At 39.3% G+C, this 17,075-nt stretch overlaps 2 protein-coding genes across 18 annotated transcripts in view; one reads left to right on the top strand and one right to left on the bottom strand.

Annotated features, from left to right (window-relative positions):
* The window catches only part of HECTD1 (HECT domain E3 ubiquitin protein ligase 1), a 92,082-nt gene extending 84,772 nt beyond the window's left edge, over window positions 1-7,310 (top strand). For all 11 annotated transcript variants that reach the window (XM_059709755.1, XM_059709840.1, XM_059709829.1 and 8 more), the window contains 6 exons: window positions 874-1,481; window positions 2,708-2,786; window positions 3,371-3,464; window positions 4,108-4,258; window positions 6,014-6,158; window positions 6,261-7,310. In XM_059709755.1, the coding sequence (XP_059565738.1) occupies window positions 874-1,481; window positions 2,708-2,786; window positions 3,371-3,464; window positions 4,108-4,258; window positions 6,014-6,158; window positions 6,261-6,398 (1,215 nt within the window). In that variant the 3' untranslated portion in view covers window positions 6,399-7,310. The remainder of the gene's footprint in view (window positions 1-873; window positions 1,482-2,707; window positions 2,787-3,370; window positions 3,465-4,107; window positions 4,259-6,013; window positions 6,159-6,260) is intronic.
* Window positions 1-17,075, bottom strand: part of AP4S1 (adaptor related protein complex 4 subunit sigma 1) — a 78,437-nt gene that overhangs the window by 10,848 nt on the left and 50,514 nt on the right. For 4 of the 7 annotated variants that reach the window (XM_059710078.1, XM_059710088.1, XM_059710071.1 and 1 more), the window contains one exon: window positions 8,471-11,805. The exons of 1 other annotated variant lie outside the window; for it this stretch is intronic. In XM_059710078.1, the coding sequence (XP_059566061.1) occupies window positions 11,677-11,805 (129 nt within the window). In that variant the 3' untranslated portion in view covers window positions 8,471-11,676. Of the gene's footprint in view, window positions 1-2,361; window positions 2,379-8,470; window positions 11,806-17,075 lie in introns of those variants that run through there. 2 more of the 7 variants (XM_059710115.1, XM_059710108.1) reach the window with 2 other exon arrangements.

Genomic DNA, 17,075 nt, shown 5'->3' with positions numbered 1-17,075 from the left:
AGGGTACGGAGCCCCAACCCCCCTGATGGGCCCTGCTCTGTGAGTGACAGGGGGCAGCGCCCTAACCCCCTGATTGGCCCTGCTCTGTGCGTGACAGGGGTTGGCGCCGCAACCTCCCCATCGACCCTGCCTTGAGGTTGGCATCGCAACCTCCCGATCCGCCCTGCTCTGTGCATGACAGGGTGGCGCCCCAACTCCCCAATCGGCCCTGCTCTGAGCCCAACCAGGGGCTGCACCTAGGGATTGGGTCTACCCTCTGCCACCCAGGAGCGGACCCAGGAGCGGACCTAAGCCAGCAGGTCGTTATCTCCCGAGGGGTTCCAGACTGCGAGAGGGCACAGGCCGGGCTGAGGGACCTTCCCCCCCCCCCCCCCCCCCCGAGTCCACAAATTCTTGTGCACTGGGCCTCTAGTATATAATAAAGCAATAATATGCAAATTGACCCTCACAAGATGGCTGCCTATGACCAGGCTGGTAAGGGGTTAGTGAGAGACGACCAAACGAATGAATAGCAGGCTGCGTGGGGCGATCAGGCTGGAGGGGGCGTTGTGAGGGTCGACTAGGCCGGCCGGGGTCAGTTGGGAACGACCAGGCCAACGAGGGGGGGCAGTTGGCAGTGACCAGGCTGGCAGAGGGGAGGCAGTTGGCAGTGACCAGGCAGGGGGTGGGCAGTTAGGGGTGACCAGGCAGGCAGGCAGGTGAGCGATTTAGTTATTCAATAATCTTGCTACTACTAAATGTTTTTAAAGGATAATATTTAGTCACAAAAAGTAATTTAATAAAATGTATATATACTTTTAGATAGCTATATTGAAGATGTTTACTATTTATAGATCTTTAATTTTATTTACATTTCTCCCTCTAAAAAATTAGGTTGATCTTGGAGGTGGGTTGAAACCTCCTGGATACTATGTGCAGAGATCATGTGGACTGTTCACTGCACCATTTCCACAAGATAGTGATGAACTTGAAAGGATCACAAAACTCTTTCATTTCCTTGGAATTTTCTTGGCCAAGTGCATTCAAGACAACAGACTTGTGGACTTACCTATTTCCAAACCTTTCTTTAAACTTATGTGTATGGGTGACATTAAAAGCAATATCAGTAAACTCATTTATGAGTCACGAGGTGATCGAGACTTACATTGCACTGAGAGTCAGTCCGAAGCGTCTACAGAAGAAGGTCATGATTCACTCTCTGTAGGAAGCTTTGAAGAGGACTCAAAATCAGAGTTCATTCTGGACCCTCCCAAACCCAAGCCTCCAGCTTGGTTTAATGGAATTTTAACTTGGGAAGACTTTGAACTCGTAAACCCACACAGAGCCAGATTTTTAAAAGAAATTAAAGACCTTGCTATCAAGAGGCGCCAGATTTTAAGCAACAAAGCTCTTTCGGAAGATGAGAAGAACACAAAATTACAGGAATTAGTGCTGAAAAATCCATCAGGATCTGGGCCTCCACTTAGTATAGAGGATTTAGGGTAAGCTTTGTATAAACATTCTTCAACCTAAGTTCTAAAGCTTTTGGGTTTTTTGTCCCCACTAATTTGCAATATATGAGTAAGCCTGTTAAGAACAATAATATGCTATAGGAAATATTGATTATTGATTTGAACCTTCGATTTGCTATATCAATAGACCTCTGAAAGATTATCTGATTTGTCAAATGTGATAAATGTATCTTTTGTGAAAAAAGTCCAAAGCCAAAAATATTTTGACAAATTTATTAGCTAATTAATAAATAGACTACTTGGCAAAGCTCAAAGTAGCTTGCTTTGTGAGTAAGCCTTATCCCCAGGGGCTGCATTAACTAACTCACATGCTGCAGGTCTTTTGATAAAATTCTATTATTTTATATCTATACTAATAGAAGGGTAATATGCTAATTAGACCAGATAGACCGGACATCTTGCGGACATCCTTCTGGACAAAGCTGCAGCTGCTGCGAGGGCCGAGGGGGGCCAGCAGCCACAGTTGCTGTGAGGGCCGGTAGTGGCAGCAGCAGCTGGGTGATGGGGTTGGTGCCTTCCCCTTATTGGCCCGGTTGCTTCCCGCAGAGGGAAGCCATCGGTAGGACATCCCCTGAGGGCTCCTGGACTGTGAGAGGGGTCAGGCCGGGCTGAGGGACCCCTGCCCACAGTGCATGAATTTTCGTGCACTGGACCTCTAGTATATATATATATAATTAATCTAGCCTCGGTATATTTTACTATGATTTTGGGTTGACTACAAGGCTTGCTTTTTCTCCCTCCCTCCCTCCCTCCCTCCCTCCTTCCCTCCCTCCTTCCCTCCCTCCCTCCCTCCCTCCCTCCCTTATATTCAGGGTTTAATGGTCGGTGGCACAGCATGAATAACATCAGTGAAGCAATAGTTCCTTCCTGCAAAAGAACAATTAAAAAATCTTATAAACATGTCACAATTCACTGCAAAAATGTTTTAGTTCATTCATTTTGTGCCATATGGGGAAAATGAAATATGGAAAGGTGGTGGTTTTATGCAGTCTTTTCAAAGCCAGGTTAGGGAACAGGTTTGTCCTAATAATTTTTGTGTACAGAGTTTGCATTTATGAGTGCTACATACTTAATATCTAAGCTAAGTACAGTGATGTTGCTTGAGAAGTTGGGGTTCAGGGTTTTGGCAGCGGTGTTATAAAAATTAAATACCAGCGGTAGACATATGTTAATCTAGTCCTTATTTGTCTTTCCAGTTTAAATTTCCAGTTTTGCCCTTCCTCAAGAATATATGGTTTTACAGCTGTGGATCTCAAGCCAAGTGGTGAAGATGAGGTACAAATTTTGCTTTTGATACTTTTTTAAAATCCAGCTGAGAATGTTTTTACTTACTTTTTTCAAACACGTTTTTATTGATTTCAGAGAGGAAGGGAGAGGGAGAGAGAGATAGAAACATCAATGATGAAAGAGAATCATTCATTGATCAGTTGCCTACTGCACGCCCTACACGGGATCAGCCTGCAACCGGGCATGTGCCCTAACCTGGACTCGAACCATTATCTCCTGGTTCATAGGTCAACACTCAACCACTGAGCAACACTGGCTGGGCTGTATTTATTTATTTTAGAGAGAAAGGAAGGGAGAGGGAGAGATAGAAATATCGATGAGAGAGAAACATCGGTTGGCTGCCTTCTGCACACTCCCTGCTGTGTATTGAGTCTGCAACCTGGTCATATGCCTTAATCGGGAATTGATCCGGCAACCTGGTACATGGGTTGACACTCAGCAGCTGAATCCCACAGGCCAGGCTTGATACAGTTTTAACTTCAGAATCATCCTTTTACTGAAGCCAGTTGTACTAGGCACTACTGAAATTTTCCTAGATATTAACTATAATGTTGGCTAATTTTCCTTTGCAGATGATAACAATGGATAATGCAGAAGAATATGTGGATTTGATGTTTGACTTTTGTATGCATACGGGTATTCAGAAGCAGATGGAAGCCTTTAGAGGTAATTTTTAAGTCTCTTTAGCTTAATCTCCCTCCTTTTACTTTGAGAGAGTTGAAATTAAGGCATGTCTGTGGTCAAGAATTGCTGGTAATCTGCAGATATGACCTCTAGTTTTTGTCTTCCAGATAGTTAGGTCCTGCAAAGGACCTAGAACAGGTTGGAACATTTACAAGATGTAGTATACCCTCAGCTTGCTCCTTCGAGTAGTGGGGACCCACCATTGGCTCCATTTCTTCATTTGTTAGTGGCCATAAGGTTGCATTCTTTCCACATTACATGGACCAGGATGAATTAAACCATTTTAGAATTAAGTTCTTCTGGTTGAAGATTAAAGCGAAATATATTAGACTGTTTTCAAAACTTACTGGTTTTGAAAATGGGAATATAGTTTTGGTTGTCTTGTATGACACAATGGGAAATTTTTAAAATTTAGTTACTGACCATAGTGACTGAATATTCTCTCTGTTCACATTATTAATTAAGCAGAGATTTTTATATTTTAATCCTAACACAGTTTTGACAAGCTATCTTAATTTATATATATTTTCAAACATTTATAATTTGATTTGAAATTTGGTATTTTAAAATTATAATTTAGAAACTGAATTGTGCATTTTGTTTGTTTGCTTTGTACATAATGTAGATGGATTTAATAAAGTTTTTCCAATGGAGAAATTAAGTTCCTTCAGCCATGAAGAAGTCCAAATGATTCTTTGTGGAAACCAGTCGCCATCCTGGGCAGCAGAGGATATTATCAATTATACTGAGCCTAAGTTGGGTTATACACGTGATAGGTATGTGTTGGTTGTTTTCTAAAATAAAATTATTTATGTCCCCAAATCATATGGTAGATGATCTCTAAAGAACTTTGACTCAGTGAATTATATTTATATAGTAAGTGAGAAAAGCAGTTAAGACTCACCATTACCAAGATGCATATCCATTAATAAGAATGAGTTTACACAAAAACACAGTTGAATCTTGCCTAATGTTAAGATTCCTTTTCTCACCCTGTTTTAATTGTCCATTATTTTAAAAATTGGGTAAAATGTAAACCTTTAGGCTTTATTTTTTTATATTAACTTTTATTTTCAAATAATTTCAGACTTACAGAATAGTTGAAAGAATTCCCCACTTGTCTTTAAGATTTTTCTGTATTTCTTTATATTCTGCTTTACACACACACAAACACACACACACACACACACACACACACACACACACAGTAAACCTGTGTATATGTATAGACACACAGGTGCACTGTTTTTTTTCTGAACCATTGGAGAATATGCTGCATATATCATGTCTCTTCACTCCTTAATACTTTAGTGTACATTTCCTGAGAATATGGATATTCTCCCATGTATGCAGTTAGCTAGCAAATTCATGGTACTGCTATACTTTTAACTGATCTATCATCCATGTTTGAATAATGTACTCAATAGCACTCCCATCAGCCCTGTACCTCCTGTACCAGGAAATTGCATTTTATTGTGATAGGTTTTTAAATCTAGAACAGTTCCTCAACTAATTTTTTTCATATCACTGACATTTTAAGACTGCAAAATCTTATAGTACTTTTTTTTTTTTTTAATATATTTTATTGATTTTTACAGAGAAGAAGGGAGAGAGATAGAGAGTTAGGAACATCGATGAGACAGAAACATCGATCAGCTGCCTCCTGCACACCCCCCAGTGGGGATGTGCCCGCAACCAAGGTACATGCCCTTGACCGGAATCGAACCTGGGACCCTTGAGTCCGCAGGCCGACGCTCTATCCACTGAGCCAAACCGGTTCAGCTTATAGTACTTTTTAAAAAAACTTTCAAACTAATGTAAATGAGAGAATATTATGAATTTTTTAAAACTAAATGACATTGCTCACCTAACATTTTTAAAGTAAACGTTTTATTGAAGTGTTAACAGAAGTACAGAAATTGCATGTATTGCCTGGAGAATTTTCACAAAATAAACACACTTCTATTAATGGCACCCAGAATAAGAAACAATTCCAGAAATCCCTTCTCTGTCATATTCTTCTCTAGTCATTCAATCACTATTCCTGTTGATTTATTTTGCTTGCTTTTGAACTTTAATAAATGAAATCATGCAGATATATATTCTTTAAGGTATGTCTTCTTTTTGTTTAACATTATGTTCATGAAATTCATCCATGTTTTGGTCTACTATAGTGGTAGTTTATTTCACTGTAACAAGAATGGATTATTTCAGATCCACTTTGATAATTTAGGCATATTTGGGTAAGTTCTGCAAGTGTATTTTGAGCTTTTCTGATTTGCTGACTTTATTGTATGTTTGATTCCTATACTCCATCATTGTTTCAGTTCTTACTGAGTCCAAGAGAGTCTTGAAGGATATTTTTAAAGTAGTTTGTGTCATTTCATCTCATACTTACCTAAGAATTTCTGGTCAGTGCTGATTTGTGGATATTGTTTTTGGGGGGGTTATTGCTGGCTTACAAAGTAGTGATAGTGTTTTTCATTTCAGTCAGCTTTCAAATTAGTATAACTATACTTTTCTCCCTTCAGCCCTGGCTTCCTGAGGTTTGTGAGGGTTTTATGTGGCATGTCTTCAGATGAAAGGAAAGCATTCCTGCAGTTTACCACTGGTTGCTCAACTCTGCCCCCAGGTGGACTGGCTAACCTGCATCCCAGACTCACGGTCGTACGCAAGGTACAAACTCTAGTTAATGGGGAATCCAGGTAATTATTTAAGGATTGAAAGAAAAATATTCAAAAGCATCGTCATTGGTAATTTTCAATTTTCTGTCTGTAGGTTGATGCTACTGATGCAAGCTATCCATCAGTGAATACATGTGTGCATTATCTAAAGTTGCCGGAATATTCTTCGGAAGAAATCATGAGAGAGCGCCTTCTAGCTGCTACAATGGAAAAAGGCTTTCATCTCAATTGAGCTTTGAAGTGCAATGGGAGACATCAGAGACTTTTAAAATACTAGTGAAGCCTCTTGTGTTTGTGTGAAGAGAAGTATATGATCCTCCACGCTAATGACACTTGCCTTTTTTTCCACCGTTAAGGCTTTAAAAACGTGGAATAAGTTTGTTAGCTGCTAATGACAAAACAAATCCTTTTAACTACCCAGCCAGCAAGTACATAGCACAGAACACTGTGTTGCTGCAAGGGCTTATGTGACTGGAATAAGGTGGTCCTACTTGACTGTTCCAAAGAGCAGCTTCTGAGATCTTCAGTGTTCACTGGTAAATTTCTAACAGTGTATTTGTGTAAAGTTTGTCATTTCATACTTCAAACACTACAGTTGCCATCACTGATCCCTGTTTTGCTGGCTTTTAAGCTACTTGGTCAAAAATCCTGCTACCTTAAAACAGAGAGTTAATGAGCACTCAAGCTTTTTTTTCTCTCCCCATTTTAATGATGCCTGCACTATCAGAGTATTCTAGTGTTTTCTCTTCGTTTGGCATATAATCATGCACAACCTTTTATTTCTTTGAGGTGGGAGTATATTTTTATTTCCTATATGCCATACTATAAAGATCAAATTCTTAAGTGTGTCTGTGAGTTCAAAAATGAAGATATATCAAGGGGAAAAAATTTAGAAAACACTGGTCTAGATGCCAGGCACACATAAAGTGAATTTTACTTTTGGTTGTATTTTCTTTGTATATTATAAACATTTATTTAACTTGTTGGAGTTTGAAGTAAAAAATTCCCAAAATGTATGCTCAATAATAATCATTAAAATGTTTGCAGCATATAAAACTGTGTCATGTGACTATTTTACTACAACCACCAGACCTGAGAACTTAACCAGATGCTTTTCATTTTGAATCATTGAGATTTCTTTTTTTTTAAAAAAATTATTACATGAAGAAATGTATTTTTCTATACATTCTTACTGAAACTGGAAAGCTAGAAATATGTTCATATGCTTAATTGTGATCCAACTGTTGTGTTCTGTGTTAAAGTATTCGTTAGCTAAAAAAGGCCCATTTATTTCTGTTAACTTTTTAAATACCAGATCCGCTACTTACCATTGTATCTGCAGGGATGTGTAAATCTAAGATGCAAGATTGATTTTTTAATATTGTGTTAGTGTCAAAAGAAACCGCCAGGATGCTGCTATTTTCTGGTGTGTTTAGTTTTTTGTTGTTGTTGCTATTCGTTTGATTTTTTAAAATTGATTTTTAGAGATGGTTGCCTCCTGTAGAAGCCCAGACTGGGCATCAAACCTACAACCTAGCTACGTGCCCTGACTGGGAATTGAACCAGTGACTTTCCGGTGTACAGGATGCTCCAACCAAATGAGTGGCTTGGCCACGGCATTATTTTCTAGTTTTAAGAAGGAGCTCTATTTACATTTTCCAAACTCCTCTGATTTATCACATCTGTGCATTTAGGTGAAAGAAATGTTGCTAGGCTTGATTTAGCCAAGTAACTTTTTTAGGAGTGAAAAGCATTTTTTGGAATTGCCCATTTATTTACCTGTTTAAAAGGTATGTTCCTTTTCTATATTAGAAGAGATATCTCCCAATATAGTTAATCTTTTCAGTACTGTTTTTATTCTCTGCATGAGAATGTTGTAACTATGTAATCAGAGGCATTTAAATAATTTACCTTATTGTTAGCTTCACAGTTCTCTGTGAGAATAAAAGTTAAAATAAAACATAATAGCAATATTTAAATGTATGACCTATGCTTTCATCCAAAAACTAGTGGTGGTGATCATCTCAATAATGTCGTGGGTGCATGAGAAAAACTTCATACTAGTATTAGAGTTCAAATCCAGTATATATGTGTGTAGTACTCTCATTATTTATGTTTTTGAAATGTCTGTCAATGGCTAGCTTTTTCAAGACGAACCTAGCACAGGAGTTAGCAAGCCATGGCATGCCGTTTGTTTTTTTAAAGCCCATGAGCTAAGCATGGTTTTAAAATTTTTAAGTGATTGAAAGAAAAAGTAAAAAGAATATTTTATAATGTGAAAATTTTATGAAATTCAACTTCATGTCCACAAGTAAACTTTTATTGGGACACAGCCATGCTTATTCATTTATGTGCCACAATGGTACAACAGAGACCATATGTGTGAGAAAGCCTAAAATATTTACTATCTGGCTGTTTATAGAAAAGTTTGCAGAGCAGGTAAAATAGATGAGTCTTATAAAATTAGTAACTTCGAAATGTCAAGTCTTCCTGCAGAAAGAAAAGTCAAAGAACAAAGTAAAGCTGACCAATCAGAGACATAAATTTCATGAGTGTGAAATCACTTAAAGCTGGTACAGTTCAGCAGTTAATCTGAAGTGAGATAACACAACCTGTAAGAAGTCACATTTCAGTTCACTTTCATGAGTCAAGTGCTATGTGGCATCTCCTGGGGTCTCCACATATTCTAGGTATTTGAGTATTTTTTCCTATAGTATCTGCCTGTTATATTTTTTTAAATTGTTATTCTCTAAAGGTACTAAAATCTGTGCCAAGATGTTATTCAAGTGCTATTTTGGTGTGACCCAAAAATTAATTTTGTTCACTCCCTAGTTACTTCTGATGTACCAGTTTCAACAGTTACCTCAGTGTGCTACTGATTTAAGTGCCTACCAACTAGGACAGTGTTTCCCAACTAATAATGTCTCCAAAAATCCTCTATAGCACTTTGATCTAGGCTGGGCTTTCCCAGACCTTGACTACTTAATGCAAAGTACCACTCACTGGTCCAGGAGGTCAGAAGTGTTTCTCTGCTTCCTGAATGAGCCCAGAACAACTCAGGTTTACTTTGGGGGCCTATTATTGACTCGATGCATGGGTCTTTACAGATGTAAACTTCGAAATACATAAACAGATCTCGAATTTAAACAAAATCCCCTCCTCCACACACACAGGAGAGGAAACATCAAACTGTACTGAATAAATTCTTTGTGCAGAATGTCCATTTATGTTCTTTTGCAGGAAAGTATTGTAGATGAAAGAGCTCTTGGAATTCCAATGGTTATTATATCTTAATATACCTATATTCCTTTTTCTTCCATTGCACCTACCCTCACCCCTACATACACATAAACATGTTTTGGGTGTGTGTGTGTGTGTGTGTGTGTGTGTGTGTGTGTGTGTGTTTACCTAAGACAATTCTGTATGTTCTGCTGTTAACTGAGCAGCAAAAGTATCTAGAAAGGTTGGGGCCTCGGGATTAGAGCACTGCTCTTTTATAGCAACATAGCAGTTTTCCAGACATTCCAGGAGAAGGGGTTGAAGGAATAAGGGGGGGAGGGGGGGGGAAAGATTCCTTTCAAGCCAACGTGAACAGAGATACCCTTTGAATTCTATTTTTAAACTTTGAATTAAAGTAAACTTCATTTACCACTTAAGACAAAACCTTTATAATATGGCATAAAGGATAGTTGTAAGGGCTCTCTTTTTTCTTTCATAATTCAGATTTAATTGGTTGTTTTGAGGAAAAGTACACAGCCATTTCAATTTGTACACAATTCTTAACATATGTACCAAGAATGAAGTCTTGTAGTTGTGATTCATTTATAAACAGTTATTCCAGTGACTTTCCAGTTTAAAAATTGGAGGTTAATTTTCCTTAATAGAGTATCAATTACCAATATCTTCAAATGTAGATACGCTGTTACATCAAAGTCCCACTAATTCACAATTTAATATATATACTATATCAAAATTTTGATCTTTCACAGCACATTAACAAAGTTACTAGTAAAACTGGACTATCACACCAAAGATGTTACAGATGCACAAAATTCTGACAGGGAGAGCCAAGATCAAGGAGTTTAATTTAGGAAACAATTCTACCAATATGGGAATAGAAGTAATTTAAAATGTTCAAGACTTAGAAAATGCGCAACTGACTCCAAATTGCCACTTGGTATGCGTTGTACTGTTAAGATATATAAAAACTATCCCTGTTTATGGAATGTTAAGCTGGCACCCAAGACAATCAAAGTCTGTATTCAGTATCCCACTATTTCCTGGTTGTACCAAAAAATAAGCCAGCAAATGATTTCACCTCTTAAAAGTAAGCATTTACACACACACACACACAAAATGAGATGAGGTGGACTTCCCTCTATCAATGTTTCTATGGCTACTAAAAAAATGTGCATTTACAGAATAGTTGACAAAAACATTCCTCTTTAATGTATAAGAAGGGAGACAGTGACCACTGTTAAGACATGGCATATGATGGTGTTCATCATTCTTGGCTTCTTTTTCTCCTGCTTCATCTGAGGCGGGACTTGCCTCATTTTTACTCTGTTTTCCGCAGGTAGATCTGTAGGTTAGTCACTTGGCCTGTTTCCCTTTTACTTCCCTTTCCCTTTTGATACGCACTGTTTTGTCTGCAGATTTACCCTTTCTTGCTGCTTTTTTGGGCTTCGTTTCCACTTTTGCAGAAGCAGGTTTAGCCGACAACCTCTCCAATCTCCCTTTGAGCTCCTCCTTTGTTGCTCTCTTGGCAGAGCTGAGCTTCCTCCTGGGCAGCAGGGCAGTGCATGCTGGGTGCCCAGGGGCCATGGTGTGCCAAGAAGTAAGGACTCTTTCAGTGTTTAACCATTTACTAGTAGTATTGGTAGTAACATACTCTAGTTAATTACATGATGGCATTGTAATTGCCAAGTGCCCATAAAATGGATCGCACACTTTTAGAAACTGGCAAATTAAATTTAATCCTGATGTTTTCATTAGACACACAACATAGTAAAATTTGACTTTTTTTTTTTTTTACCCACACCCCTAAAATTTTGACTTTTTAAAAATTTTCATATATCAATTACAGCACTTTCAGTACAGCATAGTAGTTAGTTATATTCAGAAGACACAGTGCTATGTGTGTTTGCCAGTTCTACATTTTTATTGGCTGATAAAGAGCTGCCACACTTCCCACCTCATGGTGCTATTCCTGAATTTAATTTGCAAAGGGAAGGAGAAAACACATTTTATTTAATAAAACTTAAACAAGTGGGGGGAAATGTTTATGGTTAGAAAATAAAACATCTCTCAGAAAATTTTTCTTTGTACATCATATTTTAAAATACAGTTTTGTTTTCCATTTATGAACTGAAAGACACCTATTTAAAATGTCTTTGGAAAGATGCCCCATTTTGCAGTGTGCTCTTCAGATTCTTTGGGCTACAAATGCTAGGAGGTATTCCACGCTCTCGTTTCTTGTGTCGACGATTCCTGGCAGAGCCTTCCGTTATTCAGCTTTCTGACATCTTATCAAGAATTAGTAGAGGGGCAAGAATTCTTGCCCGATTCGTTTCTACAATGCAGCCATTTAACAGCATCTCATCCAAAATGATGTGTACTTTATCCAAATTAAACATTATCTATAGTCATATTAAGGAAATTAGTTTTAGAGTTATAAAAATGTTAACATTAAATAAATAACTTAGGACTCAGACTAATTTACACTGGAAAAATTCCAGGGTAAGTATGAAGGTGTTTTTTTGTTTGTTTATTTTACACTATTGAAAAAATTTTAAATTGGTGTCCATATTAGAAATTACTACCTTCATGTACACAGATACACCTAACTGAACTACAGGCATAGAAATGGAACAGCTACACCTGTTAGCCAGAGGGAGAAGGAATCCACTAAGGGCTAGAGAACATAGCAAGTGACATTTGGCAAGAGCATGACTTGGCCTCAAGAATAATGTTGTCTCACACTGGCTGGTTTGGCTCAGTGAATAGAGCATGGGCCTGAGGACTGAAGGGTCCCGGGTTCAATTCTGGTCAGGGACACGTGCCCCAGTTGTGGGCTCAATCCCCAGTAGGGGGCGTGCAGGAGGCAGCCAATCAATGATTCTCTTTCATCATTGATGTTTCTATCTCTCTCTCCCTCTCCCTTCCTCTCTGGAATCAATAAAAATATGTTAAAAAAAAAAAAAGAATAATGTCGCATAGCAGTAACAGCCATGATTTACTGAATACACATTGTGTTCCATACATTGTGTTGGCTGTTTTACATATTATTTTAGCCTTTTCTACAACTCTATGATGTACATGTTACATATTATCCTCATTTTACACAGGTGCAAACAGGCTCAAAGCCATTGTCCAAAGTCACATAGATAGTAATAGCCAGAGCTGGACTTACAAGCCCAAAGTTTGGCCTTGACTGCTCTGCTTCCAGATTTCTCAGCAGGGGCCTTAGGCTACTGAGTATATGCCCTCATTCAGCCTTCAAACCTCCACCCAATAATAAATGCCTTTATGACCTTGCATTTTAAACTCTCTTCTATGTCAGGGCTGAAGAAAAAATAACCATTAGGAGAAATGAATGACGAAGGCAAGGCAATGCGGACTCAATTCCCAAGTAGATGAAAATTCTGAATTTCAAGACAGTACCTCTTATAAATGGACAGTTCTAAAAATACTCATTTGAGAATTATGGAGTCACTTTAGTTTACTGATGTTCTTACTGGAAAGTTAGTATAGGGCAGGGGGAAGAAGAAAATATTGTTAGACCGTGATGTTTGCCTGATTGGGAAGAGCCAAATACTTCCTCCAGAAGACCCTTCATTTGAGTACCTAACTTTACTTTTGTGAAACGAATGAGGTGATGACAATGACTGAATGTTTATGAATCTAAGTTTCCATTTCTATTTAAAGAGCATTATCCTGATCTGTTAAAACACCCAACCGCTGACAGACTGTTTCAGTGGACAAACTTCCAACAAATAAGTGATTAAATGCACTAAGGAAATTCATATTTAAATAGTCAATCTGTATAAAATGAATCATTACCACCTGATTTTTTTTTCAGTAATTCCAGATGCCCAAGTCTATATTGTATATGTTTAGTGAAGTACATACATCTATAGAGAATGAGACAACCCTGTGAATGACTTTTAAGTTTCTATTAGGCTCTGCGGTAACATCTCATTAAGCTCTGTGCAAATAGTCCTCCAGCAGAATAAACTGTTTTTCAGAAGCCCATGGGAACTGTCCTTAAGTGACCCAGAAAAAAGAAAAAGCTTTACTCGGATATACCTATTAATAATGTCTTCCAGTTATATAGGTGACTGCTTTGTCCATGGCCAAATTGGGACTGAAATATTCGGCCCTTGACTCAATTCTGCTTACCAGACCCTGAAGCCAGAGCTCACAAGAAGCCAAGACAAGGCAGGAATGATAGCAGGTTACAAAGGCAGAGTTGGGGAGCACAGGTGGCTGCATGTAAAATGGCCCGGAGAACCCCCTGCTGTGTTCACTCAGGGCAATGAAAACCTTAGTGCCTTTGGGAATGCCAACTCATCCAAGATCATTTTCTTTGAGACAGAAAAAGATCTAATTTTAATCTATTTGAATTGGTTCAAGGATCAAGCTACTCTGAAGACTTCCATCTCTGGAAAGTAGATGATCAGCAATTCAGATGTCCCCTTGAGCAACTGGCTGTTCTGAAATTCAGATTAGAATGCACTGCTGAATCATTATCAACCACCACCCTCACATTGCAAGGACAAGGTTCTTCGGCTAGCCCGAATTTCCCAACATCCAGGAAACATGAGCTGCTCAGTGAGGTCACCGTACTGTGGGCATGTGACTGCCTGTCTATCTGAGTATCTGGCTCAAACCGCTAATAATCATGCAGCTTTCTGGCACTATATAGGGAAACCACAGACCAAATCCTATGTGAGGCAACAGCCTGAAGGCTGATTTCCCCCTGGAATCATATGACTCCTTTAAAATAATCTAGCTGTTGGTCACATCTTGATTTGGTTTATGAGCCACTTGTGCACGCTGGTGAAGCGAAGAGTAATGGCATTTGGGCCAATGCCAGGTGAGCAGCAATAAAAAAAAATACCCTATATGCCAAACCCATGGTAAAAAATGGGCACACCCACTTCAACCATGACAGGAATGGTACAAAACAAGAAAGGCCCAGGCTGCTGGTCTATTAATATAGTGAGCTGAGGATGATCATTTCAAGGTCCTACCTTCAGGCTATACTGAACTTGGCTGACATAAGTTCCTGGATACACCGTGTTTCCCTTCATAGGCACCCTAAGGTTGGAGCTGATATGAGCTGGAAACAGCGCTCCAAAGAGCAGATTCATAAAGCCTCATTTTTTCCTAACCCAGAAGCCTTTGTGAATTCTATGTAATGTAGATTGGAGTTGAACATCTTGAGGCCCCACTAATGCTACTGCCACTTGAAATCAATTTTTTAATTAAAGGGATTGAACTGTTTGTGGTTTCTACATTGGAATTTTGATCTCTGGATCATAAAACACTTTCAACACGGTGTTTTTACACCACTGTGGTGGCCTAATTACCCTTTAATCTTTTCTAAGAGAAACTGAGCAGCATACATTCAAATGGGACCTCAGAAACAACTCCAAGCCAGAGTCCAGTCTAGAACTGAAATTTTTGACTAGACTTTGGTCTTAATTCTCTCTCTCTCTCTCTCTCTCTCTCTCACTCTCTTAGCTAGGCGAAGTTCTTCAATACATGAAGATAGGAAAAAACTTGCTCTCATTATTTATACTTGAATTTCCCATGAAATTAGATAACCTGCGAAAGGCTGTTGTGTTCCCATTCTGCACAGAAAGCCCACTACTACCATGTAGAAACTATCCACATGAAGGTTCTGCAGTCTTGGATACACTCCCTGTAACATAGTCTTCTGTTTGCTTATGGCTTAGCATTGTCTCTCATTAATTAGGCCACAGAACAGGAATATATCTTTTTTTAAAAGTAGTTTTGCCTTAAAGACCCATTCCTACTCTGAGAGCAACAAAACATCCAGGTGTAATTTTTTTAAAGTTTATGTAGACTTCTGTAAAAATTACCTAAATATGAAAGTCAGTGCTGAGTCAAATAAGCCTGTCATTTGTCTTGTATTTTTTTCTAACTTTTGCTTCTCATGACTTGTCACCATTCCTGAGTCAAACAGAACCAGACGCAGGGGGAGAAAAAGGGGGGAAGGCAGAGGGACTTTGGAAGAGCAGCAGTTGGACATGACACCTCAAGGACGCAACACATTTAAAGGAAATAGATGGCTAAGGCTAGTGAGAGCCCCCAAAGCCTGGAAGTCAGCCATTTAATCTGGAACATTCACATCCCTTTCCTAGTAGACTCTTGGGGACTGACGGCTCATAATGCTGAGACTCCCCACTCATGGCAGCTCTGGGCGACCTGCTGGGAGGGTGCTGGCCCTCGGTTCAGTGCCTGCCTGCTCTTCTGAACACGGCACGGGTTGCACACATTCCCTCAAGTCCAGGGCCAACTCTCACCCCTTCCAGCCCAGCTTTCAACTTACATGCTTCCAAAAAGAAGAGATGTTTAGCAATCTCTGAATGTGAACCCCACTTTTGGAGAGCATGCTCTTATCAAGACATTCAGATACTCTCAAGATTTTTCTTCATTTTGACTCCTCCAACCAAAGACTACTGTTTCTCTAAGGCTTCCCTAATTCAGAAAAAAAACTTTGACAACACCAAGACAGCATGGTGACAGGCACTTTAAAATAGTTTGTTAGTGACTAGATTGCCATAATCTACTCCAGATGATTATGAATTTTTAAAAAACCTTATATCTAATTTATAGCCCTAGAGTCAAGCACCTTGGAAACCCAGAATACCAGCTGTGTCCTAGAGTTGCTCTATGGATTGGGACGCATGTCACAGAACCTCTCAGGACCTCAGCCTCTTCATCTAAAACGTGAGGTCTTAACCTGATGATTCTGAAGTTTTCCAACTTTAAAGCACTCAAGTCCTCTGACTAAAAGTAACCTTCAGGGAGAGGGAGCCACTTTACTCCTTTCTGATATAATCAAGTCATTCCTGATGTAGGCTCCATCACACCTCAAAAGAAATCCTTTTGTAATGACTTAATTATTGTAACTTTCTGGACAACACAAAAATTCAGTTCACTAGAAGCTGCTGCCTCAGTGTAGAATGGCTCACTGGGGGATTTCTTTGTTCATCTTGCCAGTATTTCCATAGCCCCTAGTTGAACAAGTACTTTGTGATTTCTCATTAAGTTAGGCTGAAATCATCTCCTACTTGGAGAAGCCCTGTTCTGGCTTCTGGATCTCTACAAGTGTTTGGGATTTTAGGACGGTAGTGAAGGAATGAGATGCCCCACCATGGGCAGTGATCAGGCCTGACTGCCGATCTTGGAGGCGCAGGAATCCCGCTACCTGGTGTGTTCGTTCCTCCAGGGAGCACCACGGTCTGTAACTGCCTGAGTCACAGGCAGTGCAAGCAGGATGGGGACCCTTCCTACCCCCCACCCTCCACTTCGATAAAGAGGGCCTGAGTCGGGGTACTTTCACGTTACCCACATGAGCTGTAAGGTTCTGGAATTAACTGCTCAGGCTTTTGGGCTTTAAGGACTTGTAAAATAAAAACAGCTCATAATTAATGTTCTAAAGATTTTTCTTTAGATATTTTTCAATTAAAACATTCTGGCTTCTAGGCATACCCTATATTTGGGAGGCACAAGAATATAAGTAGGGACCCAGCCTGTTCCCTGCTTTTCTCCCCATGCAGTGTGTGGGGGTTACCACAGTTACCATCCCAGCTGCTATCATTCCTGCCCAGAGTCCTGGGGTGGGGGTGGGGGTGGGGGAAGAGGCCTGCACCTG

The sequence above is a fragment of the Myotis daubentonii genome, chromosome 1, assembly GCF_963259705.1.
Source record: "Myotis daubentonii chromosome 1, mMyoDau2.1, whole genome shotgun sequence".
NCBI lineage: Eukaryota > Metazoa > Chordata > Mammalia > Chiroptera > Vespertilionidae > Myotis > Myotis daubentonii.
Note: the sequence above shows the minus strand (reverse complement) of the source record. Positions and strands in the feature narration are given on the sequence as shown.